This window comes from Passer montanus, unplaced genomic scaffold (genome assembly GCF_014805655.1).
Source record: "Passer montanus isolate IOZ18808 unplaced genomic scaffold, ASM1480565v1 scaffold42, whole genome shotgun sequence".
Classification (NCBI taxonomy): Eukaryota; Metazoa; Chordata; class Aves; order Passeriformes; family Passeridae; genus Passer; species Passer montanus.
This window is the reverse complement of record NW_024369041.1, coordinates 2,294,389-2,309,929: the sequence shown is the minus strand read 5'-3', so window position 1 is coordinate 2,309,929 and position 15,541 is coordinate 2,294,389. Positions and strand designations below refer to the sequence as shown.

The following is a 15,541-nucleotide window of genomic DNA, read 5'->3' as shown; positions in this document are numbered from 1 at the left end:
GACTTGCTGTGGCATGGAAGCATCTAGCAAGTGTGCTGGCAGCCTCTCTCAGGCATAACAGTATGTGTAAAGCATTGCCTTGCAGAGACAACAGGATTTTCATCCCAGTGGGTCTTTGATCTCAATATAGAAAGAGAAAAAAAGAGCCCTAGCAGAGGTAAAAGGACCTTCAAAGGCAGATGTATCTGATATGTGCATACTCTCCTCTGATGTCCTGCAAGTATCTGCCAATTAAACAGAGTAACTAAAATTGAGGCCAAGGTAAGAGGACATAAAGAGATACTCATGCCCAGCAGCAGGAGGCTGGAGTCTATTCTCAGTGCTCACTAGAGAGAGACAGAAAAACCTTTTGCTCAAAAGCTTTGCTTAATGGGGATACAAACAAAAGTGTGTTTCAAAAAAGTGTTTTGCAAAAATTCGGAGGTGAATGCCTTCACTATGTAGGGTATGCATGGGAGGCAGGAGCAGGCTGTAACAAAGGATCAGTAAGCTGCTCCCCAAATGCCCATCTCTCAAGCAGGCTTTCCCCCTGGTTCCAAGGGCTTAAACCAGGAGAGAATGGTAATTACTGAGCTGAGAATGCTGTGCCACATCTCTGCCACACTGAGCTGCATGGCTGCTTGGGAGAGCAGCACGCAGCTCTCTGTGTTTCCTTCCCTGTGGAAGGGAAAGTGTTTTACCAGTATCTACACAGCTGTATCTGGAACTGTGGGACTGAAAACACTGCTTGACTACTGGCCAACATGTGTCCAAATGTTTCCTACAGATGTGTCCAAATATTTCCTACAGATGTGCCTCTGCACTTGCCTGCCTCTCACGTGGGACAGCACTGCTCGGGGCCCAGGCACAGGCAGTTCCAAGTCTTGGAGACAGACACCAGGACATGCAGTTTCCTCCCACACGAGTGCCCTGTGTCAGTGAGTGGGAACAGGGCAGTGCTGTGCCCATGCAATGGCTCAGTGAGCCTCTATTTCCTCCCTGTCCCTTCCTCAGACTGGCTGTCACCCAGCTGTGGGGAGCAGAAGCCAGAGGTCTGAGCCACATTTGTCAGAGGTAAGAAAGGTGAGGACTTGATTCTTTTGAAGTAGAAGGGTCTTTGATTAAGGAGACAAAATATTGTCTATTAATTATTCAACTAAACTTTATTGTACATCTGTTTATCGAAAGGAAGTCTGTGCTTTCAATGAGTATTCAGACAAGTGTAATGAGAGGTGATGGAAGTGAAAAGTGGAATGATGGAGGTGATGTGTCAGAAATATCCTACAGGAGAAGGTACTTCCACTATGGAATTGCTGGCACCCCCTGCCCCAGGTAAGTGCTGAGGGAAGCAGCCACTAGCAAAACTATTTTTTGCTGACAGATCTTGTGCAATCAAGAATTTCTTTTACTCATCTCGCCCTGTGAATTATTGAAGTGGACTTTGTACATGTGATACCACTATCACACAGGCTGTTAACTTAATCCCACTGTGATGAGACAGCACCCAGTGCCAGGCACAGTGTGGTCACCATCTGTCCCCAGTGAGGACTGTGGGCACTTGCACTCTGACCTCTGAGGGGATCCAACCAGCCAGGAACAGCTGCTGCCAAGTCTTGCATCAACCTCACCATACAAGTGACCAACAAAGTGCTGAAAACCATTTTTTTCCCCTTGTAACAGCAAAACTTCCTTTCCATGTAAAACTGCAGTTAAGCTTTATTGAGTGATTTGTTCTGATAGAGCTCACAGCCTTTGTGAGCTCCCCCCAGTTATGTCCTAGCCATGGGCTGAAGGGCATGCAGGGCCTGATTTTTCAAAGATGTTTGTCTGGGATGAAGGAGAGGAAGCAGTGGCTCTCTACAGAATATCCCTAACAGCATTCCACTAATTTAAATGCAAATCAGGTAATAATACACTTAAAATCCCACTTCATTTGAAAGTCCTATTTTTGTGTCTGCATAATGCATGTCCTAAAACTGAATTCACAGAGTACCCAATTAAAAACTGAAGGGCTGTTTTTATAATACTGTCCTCTATAAAATCACATTCTCACCTCTTTGACACATTGAAACTCGCTTTAACTGTTTCATAAATGCACTGAAACCCTACCAAATCACACGAAGACACTCCATACTGTTAATAGCATAGCAGAAAAAGCTCAAATCAAAACTGCACTTTCTGAATATCAGACAAACCCCTGCCCACACGAGTTTGAAACAGCACAGACTTTCTCTGTCAAGCTTTGGCACTGCTGTTTTGTGTGGATCCCAGGATGCAAGGCAGCTCTGCTTCTCCACCCTTCCCCTCCCACTAAGCCCATGTGGGTGGGCAGCACAACTGTGTGCCAGAAGGGCAGAGCCACAGAACTCCTTGCTCTCAGTGTGCCTAGAAAATGTACACAGCTCTCCTGTAGACTTTATATCCCAGCTCACAGCCTCAGCTTTCCCAGCCAGTCACTCCTGGGATAGGACCAGTTATTTATTTCCCCAGTCCCATGCCAGATTTTAAGGTGGGAGTCAAGCCTTTCTCATCTTCTTAGCCTTACTTAAAGACCAGACAATTTTTTTTGTTGTCTTTTCTCATCATTAATCTGCAGGATATTGTAAGCATCCATAGCAGTCTCAGTATTTAAGGATGGTTTTAGATGCTCCAGATGACAGTAGAAACATGACACTTCACCTGGATGTTACCTCAAGATTGAAAAAGTAGAAGGTAAAGAACTCCATTTGCATTGGCCTTACGTTGATCTCATGCTTTGAAGCAGAGCTGATGGATAATTCCTGGAGGATGTTACCACCCGTGTAAAGGAAGAATCAGTTAAACCTACTTTTCTCCTGGTACTGTATGTCAATATTTGAACCAAACAGCTAATTTAGCTTAATTAGAACAACTTTAGTTTTTTATTCACCTGCTGTGAATATATATCTAAAAGTCTAATTGACCCATTGAGGGGAAAAAAGGGTTGCTGTTTGAAATAACAAGGTCAAATTTAGTGTGATCTCCTAAATTACTGACAAATGACTTACAATAATTGTCTATGAGCAAACCATTGCATTTCCTAAAACAATTCCGTTTCATGACATAAACATCACATCCCTTCCACACCAATATCAGCCTCCTCTAGCAGCCATGAATGCTGAACACTGCACACTTTGTAAACTTCTGGAGTGATCTGTGTAGAACTTTTTGGCCCTGACACATCATTGCATTTGCCTTGCTAATGAACACCACACCTATCTATAACCCTGGTAAAATTAAAATTTAAGAAAACCCATATAAATTTCAACACTTTTTAATTAACCTCACTTGCCCATTTTCATGTGTAAAACATAAGCTGTAGCTCTGATTAATTACTTCTGACCTTCATCAGGTGATAGAGCAGAAGGGTTCATGTCACTGATATATGAGAGGGTGCTCAAAGCTGCCACTGAAGATGTGTGAAAGGAAAGAAAACCAGAACAATTTCTAATTTCCCCATGGTGCTTTAGATCTAACTCACAGCTGTTTGGGCCTTGTATTTGTTGTTGCCAACTATTTCCAGGGCCATGGATTCTGAAGCACTCCTAGCACTTAAGGAATCAGTTTTGGGTTTCTTTTCCCCAAACACAAATAACTGCTCATCACAAGGAGCAGGCTGTGAAGGTGCAGAATGTGGAGAAAAAGCCCAAGGACTCAGACACAGAGAAGGGAATCAGACATGTTACATGTCAGAGGTGAGCAGACAGTGCTGCTGGGGCTGCTGACACTTTTGGGCTTCTGGTCCTGGCCAGTGTCAGTGATGCACCCTGGCATTACCAGGTGGAGTAACTTTTGGAATAGCCTGAAATTTCATGGGCACCTTGGTGTGTGGCTCTGCCTGCACTGTGGTACCTGCCCCAGCTGGCATTAACCAGGATTTCTACCTGCAGTCTCAGCAGATACTGCGAGCTGAAAGGAGCAAAAGTCCAAACTAACTTCCCGCCCTTTCAAATCCTCATTTTTAAGCACTCTAATTAATGTCTAACATCAGTTCAAAAGGCTTACTATTGTCTTCTAAAAAGTGAGGTTAACTCACAGAGTGGATAAGTATTATGCAATATATTCCATTAATTTTCTGCTGTGATTTTGTAACTTAGCCTGCCACCTGATGCACAGATTATTGGTACCATCATATGGAATGAATACCATGCAAATGTCCCTCTTCCCTCTGCTCTGGGCTGCACTATAATGATCATGCCATGCCAATTTGGGCAAGAGTAATTTGCTCACTTTCCTTTTTTTCAGTATGGAATCAGGATAATTATATTAATGCTAAAGATAAGATTACATTAGATAAGGAGTCATGCTGCCATGCTGTCAGCAGTGTGGGTTTTGCTCAGGAATTCATGCTGCCTAATTCTTTAAGCAGGAGGTAAAGCAAGCAGTGACACAGATCAGGCACCCATATTGAGTCCAAAATGCTGAACAGAGATTTCTACTTGGAAGAATAATAGTTGGAGCTGGGGAAATCTAGGTAGGTATTAGAACAGAATTAGAGAGCAATATTTACCTGAACCGATTAGGAGTCTATAAAATATTGCTCTAATGTGGTGCATGTTTAATGCTTGATGTAAGCATGCTTGGGTTTTAAATGCTTTCCTAAATTCCTGGTATCTTTTTCAGGAAGACCATCCCAGCCAGCACCTGCAGGGCCCTTGCACTGAAAACCCAGCAGTGCAAACAAGCTGGGAGGCCATCGGGAAGGTATTTGCTGCTGAAGCCTGGGTACATCTTCTCTTGAGCTGTGACAAGATGCCGGCTGGATTCCAGAGAGCTTCTTCCTTCCTTTCACTAACACTCCACACAAAAGTTAATCTACCTGACTGAGAACAGCTGAAATCCACCTGTTTGGCCTGGCTTTGCTGTGGCTATGTTCTCAGGTTTGGGCAAGAAAAATAAGTAGGTCTCTGTTAGTGATTTGGTTCCAAAAAATGCCAGAGCCCCACAAGACTGGGTGTCCTTTTATCTGAGTTTTTGCAAATTCAAGTAAGAAAATCATTCCAGGAAAGAAATCAGCAAGGAATTGAAAAACATACCTGCTGTGAATTTATAATTAAAAGTCTAATTGACCCATTGAGGGGAAAAAAGAATTGCTGTTTGAAATAACAAAGGAGTGGTGCAAAAGTTGACAAGAGCTCTCTGAAATGACAGGCGGAGTAGGAGCAGCAGAGGAATACTCAGAACCTTGTTTTCTGTGACTCTTCCTCACTTGGGTACTAATGAAGTCCCAAACTTATGAGAACTGTCAGTACCCACCCTGGTTTATCTGTGGCATCTGTGCCAGTTTACCAACACAAATCTTTTCTCAGGAAGAAAAATATGGGTATGAGTGTGGCCATCTGAACAGAGACACTTTGTACCCCAGAAAATGGCAATGAGGAACCCAAACTCCACAAAGCCAGAGAGCCATTTGGCTCCTGACTCTGCCAATAGTTTACTTGTACAAAGTACCTTTGTACTGGGGATGGATGGCAGGAAATATAAACTCCAAAGGCTAGTGGAAACCTGGGAACTGCCAGAGGTTAAAGCCAGAAACTTTTATTAATGTGGTAATGCTAGGAAAGGAAGTGAGTTTAAACATAATTTCTGAATGAAAAGAATCTTACCACACTGAATGAAAAGAAGCCACAGTAGGAAAATGTGGGTTTGCTAATTTGGCTTTTTTTTTTTTTTTTTCCCCTGAGAGCTGCTAGTGCTGGCACTGGTTACCTGCCTTAGCCAGGCAAGGCCTTCTGTGATGATGGGATTTGCAATCCACCTTGAGCAGGCAACTGGAAAGATGACCAGATTAGCAGTTTCTTATAAAAAATACGCATAAATCACAGCTCTCACCATCTAACCTTATCCCACCTGACAAGAAAAGTGGGTTCTGATTACAACTTCTAAGAACAGAAAAAAATTGGGCTGGTTTCTGTTCTCATGAGGGTCTGCTTAGGGACTGAAGGAAGGAGAAGGAAGTCAGCCTGGCGGGGACAAAAGTTGGCCATGGCCACACACTGAACTTCAGTAATTTTCCAGCACTTGTAAATCTCAGTTCAGTGGCTTTCCTCTGCCTGTGATGGTGGAACAGGTTTTTTTGCAGTTTTGGTTATTAAAAAAACAAACAGCACAAATTAACAAAGACAGTGTGATGGAGCAAAAATCTCAATCTGGGCACACCCTCTCATCGGGGAGGGTAAATAAACAGCTTTTCTCTATTTTCAGCTGTCATTCTTCACATTTGAACTCCACCCATTGTACCAGTCACCCCCAAAAGAATCAGCAGGTCTCCTGGCAGATGTATAAAACCAGAACAAGTCAGGACTCTATCACATAGTGTGCTATACATCACCAGCCGCTCCATTTTATCGAAGGAGAGGACTTTAACAGGTGTCAGAAGCCACAATGTCGAGTAAAAGCTTCCAGGGACTGAAGGAACAAGCTGAAGGTGCAGCAAAAGATGCTGGTAAGAAAGATAAAATACTGTTGTATATTTAGAGGGGGGCTTAGTTGCTGAATACCACAAACCATGGCTGCATCGGTGCTAGCAGGACACAGCTTCCTCTCTTTTCTTCACTTTGCAAGTTTTGGCCATCACCTGGAGAAGACCACAGGCCAGCCATTCTTCTCAAAGCTGCCTCAACCCACTCACCCACTTCTCTCTCTGTGGCTCCTGGGCATTTTCCAACTCTTATCACTCTCCAAAATGTTAAACTTAATATTTTTAGAGCAGTGAAGCTTTTTTTTGGTGATAACAGCCTTCTGTATTTAGCATTTGCATTGATCAGGGTGGTCTGTTTTCATGCTTTGCAAGTGGCTTTTAATCAGCACTCCTTTTAGTATGTTGGAATTAAGCTTTGATTAACATTTGACATTTGGCTTGTCAGTGTCTTCTGGTAATGTAACGACATTGATTGCAATAGATAGTTTGTAATGTGTAGGACATGTTTCTGTTGTGTTCTTCTGCAGTAATCACCAGACTGCAGGGTTTAAAAAACCCTGTATGCACATTTCTGTCATTGCAATGCCCATGTTCTAAGGCTGAGCACTGTTGTCATTAGCACTGGGCATTGGAAACCAACTTTTCAATGCAAAGCATAAAAATTTTTCCTTGAAATGAAAAATCTCAAAATGAGTACAGCATATAGTAGCTTTCTATAGTATATTCACTACCATGTTTGCCTGCTGCTCTTTCCCAGTAGTGTGTAATTTGATCAGATATGGTTCTGGATTCTGATCCTGCAAATATTTCCTTGTATAGCTGAAATATATGAGTGACATCATTGATTATACTGAAGTTACAGAAAGTTTCCATATATCTGGGGACAAATGTGTAGTAGCCCCACAAACATTACAGAGCCCCTTTCTGGAAAACAAAATAGTCTTTGTTGCATCCTGAATATACTCCTGCCATTGAGGGTGCACTTCACTGTTTCATAAACTATCAGCTATCTTACAATTGCAAGGCATCTCACTTTTTTAATGTTTCATGTTCTGGAGTTGATCTGTTATGTTTCCAGTTTCTGCTCCTCTTCTATTCATATCTTGTTTGTAAAAATCTCCTTTCTCCTGTCCATCTCTGTTTAATGCACTTGCTTCTGTCTTAGAACAGGCTCAAGTCCCAGACAGCGCATAGGGAAAATGCACATTAGATGGCCAACCTACCCCAAGCATAATAAGGCAGAAAAATCAATAAAAGCAAGTGTAGTGTTAAATAAGCAGCTTGCAGCTAAATGTCATCATTCCGACTCACTGCTAATCTTTTCTTATCTCCTGCTTATCTGCCGTTGATTTGCTCAGCTGACCGTGGGTGCCAGGTGAGTGCTAATCTCGGAGCAAGCTGCTGTGGCAGCACACAGTGCCCAGGGTGCCCTGTGAAGGGCACAGCCTCAGCCTGCTCTGCACCAGCCCGGGCCCTTGCCAGGGGCACAGCCTGCTGCAGGCGTGCAGAAAGCTCACTGGCGTACGGAATTCCCGTAACCAGAAACGCGAACGGCTGGAAAGGATTTTGATTTTGTTTTCCCTTAATTACAGCAAACGCACTGGGACAGGCCACTCAGGATGCAGTCAACCAGATAACAGATGCAGGCCAGAAAGGTAGGAGCAATGACGTTCAAGTCAAGACGGAGCAGCTCAACACAAGCCAGAAGCGGCCCGTGCTCATTCTCTTCTGTCCCACAGGTGTTCTCAGCCTGAAAGTCCTTGGTTTCAGTGACCACTTTGTATGACCTTTAACATTTTATAACAACTTTAATGATTTTATAGCAACCTGTATAAATCTCACAGAAGGATTTCAGGATCTGTTGCTTAGGAGCTCTGCACATGTACTGGCAGACTGTAGCTGACCCTCCCTGGCCCCCAAGTCTCATGCACAGCATTCAGACATTGGCTTCCTGTTTAGAAAACTTGTGGGGACAGCTCTTCTTTCTAGAGGATTGGGTAACTCTGTGTTACATCTTGCTCCCCCCACCCCAGCCCTGAGAGCAGGGGTCTGTCCAGGTCCAGCCCTACACTGGATCCCAGCACCTGCTGGGGCAGCAGCTGGGGTTGAACATTATTGATCCTGCAGGTGAAAAGGTGTTGTCAAGCAAGTGTTGGCATCTTGCAGCTGGGCATTGAGAACAAGTTAAACTAAAATCTAGACTGATTTTTTTTTTAATAATTTATTAAGATTCTAAGTTTGAGGGGTGAATTGTAATTTTGGGGTCTAAAATATTTCAATTTCATGAAAGCCAAGATGCACTGGCAGTATCCCCTTAGAGGTGACAGCTTCCACAGCTCCATGGATGTGACAAGAAGGGCAGGCTTGGGCAGCTGTTGACGTTAGATGAGGAGGCAGCAAAATGTCCAGAATCTTTTTTGGAAATAAATCACTCCTTTTTTATAGTCTAATATTTTTCACACCTCTCTTCTATCGTAAGTATTAAACCATGTTGCATTTTTCCAAATTTCTGCTTATCTTTTTCCCTCTCTTGCAGCTTTTGACAAGGCTTCCAAGACAGCACAAGATGGAGTAGAAAAAGTGACCGGACAGGCTGCAGAAGCCATGTCTGGCTTTGGGAAAAAATGTGGATTCAAAAAATGATGCTAATTCAAGTCACCAGTACTGCTTGTATAAATCTCTCTTTGGCCTGTTATTACCTACTTCTTTGTGTAGAAAAATGAAAGCTGTTTGATATCTGGATAATTTCATTCTCTGCAAATACAACTTTTTAAGACAGAAGGTCCTTCTCATCCTTTACATAGAAAAAATGCATGTCTGCTCACAATTGCCAACGTGGCTGAAAAGGTTTCAGCAATGCTGTTGCCCTGCTCTTACAACAGCTCAGTGATTATTGCCACATTTGCTGAGTGTATTTACAAAGTCAGTGAAACTGTTCATAATTAGGACACCAGAACATCATGTGATGAAACTGAGTCTTCTTCCAATAATCAAAAATTAGGCTGGGGTTATATTTCTTGTCAGTTGTTTGTTTGTTCCCATTCTCTGCATTTTTAGATTAAGATAAATAAAGGTACTGTAAGATCTCCCCTACTTAGATCATGTTGTTGTTTAATCTCGTTATTTTGCTGGGGTTTTCAGTGAAGGATCGCACAGTGTCTTGCTAATCCCTTTTGCTCTCTGATTCAGAGCCCTGTGAGGTCACGGGAAGGGAGGGGAGTACTGAACCCTTCTGCAGCCTGGCAGAAGGATGGAAACCAACATCCCTGCCCTGCAGAGGAGCCCTGTGGTGTCTGGGAGTGAACGGAGTCGTGGTGTCCACCCCTTCTCCGTTCTCCTGGACGTCTGGTGCCCATCTAAATGTCTTGTTTCCAGTTCCCACAACACATCTCCTGTTAAATCTCCTGGGGACAAACCCCGGCCAGCCACGGCCTGTTCAGGGATGGAGCTATTGCCACACAGGCAAGGGGGCAATCTTCTTGCCTAGGAGATGGAAATATTTATTTGAGATTGCTGCTTGCTGGGCAATCAGAGGCTGTGCAGCCAGACAGGATGCCCTCTTAGTGCTGCCTCTGTCAACAGAAGGCACTAATATCCACTCACTCACAGTAAGTGCTCTTAACTCAGCCTCAGGCTGTTTCTCATTGCTAGGCAATATTTCCTTTCTATTTTTTTCCCTTTTTTGTTTCCCTCTATTGCTTTGAAGCCTTACCAGCCTGTTTCAGTAAGAATATAATTTGTGTCTTGCAAAAGAAAACCAAAGCATGACCAAAACCATCTGGCTGCAATGAAATAGGGCAGTCCAGGCCTGTTTGAGGTATCAGAGTCTCACTCCTCTTGGCCAAGAGCTGGGGTTGTCCAGGGCTTTTTGGAAGCCAATCTTTGCTAATTTGGTCCAAGGAGAGACTGGTTCATCACTGGACCCAAAGACCACCCTTGTCTGCAATCTGCACAAGGGCTGCACCAACACAAAAGCCTTTACAGGACCTTACAAGTAATAGACCATCTGTGAGTAAACATAGTCCAGGCTTTGCACAGTGCAATGCCCTATGCAATGGCTCCTGTCATTTAAAGCTTTAAAAGCCTAAATATTTACCCAAGTACAAGCTCACAGAAAAAGCATTAGACTATTGCACTCTCAGTTACTGGGCAACCCCCAACAGTACTTTATTATTTAGTACTTTTCATAGTTACCTTCCTGATGGTGAAATCTTTGGGGACTGAGCTCTTTAGGCTCAGCATTTCAGACACCAGTGTGACCCATACACCGCTCTCTATCACACCTTTTTTTTTCTGCCTGCAAATCACTTAAATATTACAAAAAAGTTTGTACACTTGCAGGTATTTTCACCAGTAAAACATGTTATCCCCTTGCATGACAGACACTGCTCCTCCTGCTTTGTTCATGGGGAATGCAGCCCTGACTCCTGGTGCGCAGTTTTACATCCCTTTATTCCAGTTGTCTTCAGTGTACCTACACAGTTATCAGTTCCCACCCTACCAGCCCAGTGTTGGCAGGGTAGGGACTGGACAGCCTGGCTGGAGGGACTACTGGAGGTCACCCACTGAGTTTAGAGAGGAGAAATCACTTTATGCATGCAGCCAGGGAGCAGCCAGAGGCAGTTCCTGACTCCTGCTCCCCAGTGCAGGGATGCCCTTGTGAATTCAGGATCCTGATCGGAGTATTTCACATCTCTTTGTCCTGAGGGTGAACGCTGTGCCATGGGCACCCATGAGTCTGAGTCACTTGCTGGCAAGTGTTTCCAGGTCCAAACTTAAGCACTTTGCTCCACAAGTAAGGTCCCTGCCTTAGTCACAGTGCTCTTTGGTCTGGAAGTATTTGGGGCTCTGTCTTGCTTGTGCATCACACAGCGACCCATGACCCAGCTCAGGACTGCATCCTCCTGTCCCAATTGAAGTCTCCAGATGTTCTGTAAAAGTAAAGCAGACATCCCTAGAGCTCCTAGCAGCTCCTGGTGCCATCAGCTTCAGACACGTGAAGTTATCTAACACTGGAGTCTCAAACTTCCTTATATTGGTGCTGGGTGTGTCTGCAGCTGCCTGAACTATGAAATGCTGAGCAACAAGGATTCTTGTTTCAACCTGGCTGGGCTGCCCCACTCCAACGCCCCGGAGACCTTCCCAAGGTGGCTGAGGGGCAAACATCCACCTTATCTCCTCTTCACAGCTCAACAGGCCAGGGGCATGGGGGAGGCCTCAGCTTTTACCAGGTTTTTATCCTTCTCCCGGGTGAATACTGTGATTAATGGTCTACAGGTTATCAAGAATCCAAGAATCCAATCTTAGCAGCTGTAGTTTCCTGTCACGTGGCAAAGTAAGACCAAGAAACCTGGAGACAAATAAACTGTTGGTGTGCTGGGTGCTGTTGCCCATGTGCCACGGGGAGTGCTGGAGCTGGAGCTGCTGTGCAGGCTGCACGCTCTGCCCGGTTGTGCTGTGCAAGCTGCACGCTCTGCCCCGGTTGTGCCGTGCCGTGCAGGCTGCACGCTCTGCCCGGTTGTGCTGTGCAGGCTGCACACTCTGCCCCACTGTGCTGTGCAGGCTGCACGCTCTGCCCGGTTGTGCCGTGCCGTGCAGGCTGCACGCTCTGCCTGGTTGTGCCGTGCAGGCTGCACGCTCTGCCCCGTTGTGCCGTTCCACCAGGCCTCAGACGATGTCGGGCTGCCCCACGCAGCCTCCCTCCACCCCAGAGAGCAGCAGTGGGCAGCCAGCAGAGCCCCCCTTGGCCCCACCTCCCAGGTAACCATGATTGTTGGATTGGCAATGTTGGAAAGGATATCCCAGCCACTCCTTGAAGTCTGTGGTTATGAACAATGCTGTCCGGCTCCCTTTTGGGGCTCTCAGCAGTGTCTGTTGCCAGGGGCCTTGGCAGCACTGGGGTTTCCTGCCCATAGCACAAACTGACTTTTATTGCTTTCACCTTTGAAGTTTATTTCTCACCAATCACAGAGGTGGACCCTTCACTCCAAACCCCACCAGGTGTGGCAAACGAGGGCCGTTACCCAAAACCTGCTGCACCTGGGCTGGGGCAGCCTGGCTGTGTAGGCTTTATTGCTTTCACCTTTGAAGTTTATTTCTCACCAATCACAGAGGTGGACCCTTCACTCCAAACCCCACCAGGTGTGGCAAACGAGGGCCGTTACCCAAAACCTGCTGCACCTGGGCTGGGGCAGCCTGGCTGTGTGGGTGTAGGTTGGGGAGCCTTTAAAGGGGCTGTGGGAGGATTCCCGGGGGAGCTGCTGGCTGCGGACGTGGCGGGCAGGTAGGACCCAGGCATGTGGGGTGCTGGGAGGGAGGTGAGTGTTGGTGTTGTGGGTGCTGCGACTGAGCCCGGGGAATGAAGGCCCTGCAGCCACTGCCTGTGGCGAAGGCGCCGGGCTTTGTCTCTGCTGCAGCTCGGTGTGTCTGCCCGTGCCGGCTGGCGGCCGAGCTCCGGCAGTGTTAGTGTGTGTGCCTCGGCAGCTCCAACCCTGTTAGTGTTCGGCTCTGCCCCGGCATTGCTGGCTCGGCAAGGCCTGGGCCGGGCCCGCTCTCGGCAGCCCCGCGCAGGAAGGAGCCGAGCGCTCGGGACGTGTCCCTGTGCGTGTGTCTGCCCGTGCCGGCTGGCGGCCGAGCTCCGGCAGTGTTAGTGTGTGTGCCTCGGCAGCTCCAACCCTGTTAGTGTTCGGCTCTGCCCCGGCATTGCTGGCTCGGCGAGGCCTGGGCCGGGGCCGGGCCGGGCCCGCTCTCGGCAGCCCCGCGCAGGAAGGAGCCGAGCGCTCGGGACGTGTCCCTGTGCCGGGAGGCTGAGGGGCCCAGCCCAGCACAAATAGCGGCTGTGGTGCTGGGGAATGCAGTACTGAAATGCGTTGCTGCGATGGCAGATACTGCGACACTGAGTGCAGCCTAATGTCAGTCTAAATGCATCCCTGATCAAAGGCCTGCTGCCTGCAGGGAGCTGCACCTCCTCGTTGGTTTTCCATGGCTTTGAGAAAATGGGTGCTTTTTGTACTTGAAAAGTGGGATGTATTTTAATGCTGTGTGTTTTCACTCTGTGAGGCAAGCATCACCTTTACCTGTGTGTAGGCAGTGTTGTGATGGCATGCGCTCTCTCCTCTCACATGTTACAATAGGTACCTGCAGTGCGTCGGTGTAATGCGATTAGGGATGGTTCTGTGATTTTATTTCTGTGCTGATGTTCACTGGAAAGCCAGTGCTGGTGCTGTACCAGTCCATGCTCATGGAAGCTGCTCATGAGTTAATGTGGCTTTCAAAAAAAAGCTGTACTTGTGGTACTGGAGTGCATGAGAGTGGGAGCCATTCTTCACTTAGGAATTCGGCTAGGATGAGGAGGGAGGTGTATTTCCAGTGATAATGTAAACACACCTCGGCAAATACACAAACCTGTTGCTGACTCTGAGTCTTGTTGTCTTCACACATCTCTCTGCTGTCAGTAACTGGAGCAGCAGCAGAACAGGACTAGGAAATGGCAATTACCTGTGAACAAGGCTGGCTCAGGGTAGTTGAGGATGTCACAGGGAACAATGTGTATGTTTTACTGCTTGGCTGCTGTGCAAAGAATTTCCACTGGTCAGATGCTGGTCTGAGTTATCTGAAATATTTCTGGGTTTGTTTTCTTTTCTCCTGCATTGCAGGTCTGTTTTGAACTTTGTCAACAACCCTCTACTTGATGTCAGTTTAAAACCAATATTGTTACTTTCCTTTTGTTTTTTTTTGGGGGGGGGTTTGTTTGTTTTTTGGGGGGTCGGTTTTTTTTTCTTGTTGTTTGTTTGGGTTTTTGGTTTTTTGGTTTTTTTTGGGGTTTTTTGTGACCATATTCTGGTAGAATTTGTTTTCAAATATGGTGAATAATCCTTTCCCTGCTTTCAGAAAATAAAATGAAGAAGGGAACCCCCTCTACCCTCAGTAACTCTATATTCTATCTAATTGCTATAAAGTAGGACTTCATGGTCTGTAAAAAAAAAAAAAAGGGCAGTGGTGGGAATAAAACAGAGCTTTTATTGTAATGCTGAAAAGGGACAATGCTCATGGTCTGTAAAAAAAAAAAAGGGCAGGGGTGGGAATAAAACAGAGCAGAGCTTTTACTGTAATGCTGAAAAGGGACAATGAGAGGAACTGTTGTTCATGGAGTGCCATGCCTGGCATCAAGAGACATAATCCTAGACCCTACTGTGGTGGCAGCTGTAGGATACAGAACAGTTTGATAAATAAACCCTTGTTCTGAGGCAGATTATGCATTTTCACCCTGTTTTCAGCAATAATTATTTGATCAACAGAGCGAAACCCTCTGTCCTGTGTAAAAAGGCACAGCAGTAGTTCTGCTGGAAAGCTGGTGATCCCAGAAAAAAGTAAGCTTAGTATTTTGGGATGAGGCCAGCTCCTGTGTGGCTGGAGAACGTAAAGGTGCCCTGTGAGAGGAGCCAGGGTTCCGTGGGGGCCTTGTGCTCAGCCGTGTGCCTCCTGCACATCCCATGCCATTGGCTACAGCTGGGCACAAGGCTGGGCAGCTCAGCTTTTTGGCAGCTGAGTGAGCCCACCTGAACCCCACCAGCTGCTGCTGATGCCTCTCTGGAGGCTGTGCTGGATCCCACAAAGTGTTTGCTGTGGGGACAGCAGGGAAGGACACAAACCTATTCTCCTGAACCAAACCTAGGAAATAAGAGGTTAAAATATTAATTATGACACACCACAAAATTATGAGCCTACTCTAACACAATAAAGATTTCATCAGATGCTTTAGAAAGCAGGGTTAGTGCCTCCCATTTCTTTTTATAGCCGTGAATTTTAAGTCCCACTGGGGATCAAAAGAATGTGGGCAAGAATCATCTGAAACTGGATGCTTTTCTATGTAAGGTTTTGAAATGACAGAGTTGATTTAAGCAATTCTTCAGCGGAGTGTTTTGCAATGCAATGTTTTTGTGCCCGGTTCACGACGGGCTGTGCCAGGCTGCGTATCCCCCTGCGGCTCTGGAGCCTTTGGGCAGGACAGCTGTGGCATGCACACTGTTTACCAACTCCCCGATATGGAAAAACAAAGCTTTCATTCCTGGGCTATGGAAAACTTCTGCCGACAAATCCACGCCCTCTCTCCGGGGAGGAAAT

The 15,541-nt window shown here is 46.1% G+C and overlaps 1 protein-coding gene across 2 annotated transcripts; it reads left to right on the top strand.

Annotated features, from left to right (window-relative positions):
- The first annotated feature begins 4,358 nt into the window (after window positions 1–4,358).
- ADIRF (adipogenesis regulatory factor) lies at window positions 4,359–9,502 on the top strand. Of its 2 annotated transcripts, XM_039719680.1 has the most exons (5): window positions 4,359–4,471; window positions 4,621–4,701; window positions 6,202–6,442; window positions 8,011–8,073; window positions 8,955–9,502. In XM_039719680.1, exons 3-5 carry the CDS (start codon window positions 6,382–6,384, stop codon window positions 9,059–9,061), a joined length of 231 nt encoding a protein of 76 aa, XP_039575614.1. In that variant the 5' UTR covers window positions 4,359–4,471; window positions 4,621–4,701; window positions 6,202–6,381; the 3' UTR covers window positions 9,062–9,502. The 2 variants fall into 2 exon arrangements, with proteins under 2 accessions (XP_039575614.1, XP_039575615.1); XM_039719681.1 differs by having other exon boundaries at window positions 4,467–4,877.
- Window positions 9,503–15,541: the final 6,039 nt, after the last annotated feature.

Excerpts from the sequence above, each read along its gene's own strand:
- ADIRF (XM_039719680.1), top strand. The coding sequence starts at position 6,382 with ATGTCGAGTAAAAGCTTCCAGGGACTGAAGGAACAAGCTGAAGGTGCA. Across the intron at positions 6,443-8,010 it reads AGGTGCAGCAAAAGATGCTG|CAAACGCACTGGGACAGGCC; the intron begins GTAAGAAAGATA and ends CCTTAATTACAG. Across the intron at positions 8,074-8,954 it reads AACAGATGCAGGCCAGAAAG|CTTTTGACAAGGCTTCCAAG; the intron begins GTAGGAGCAATG and ends CCTCTCTTGCAG.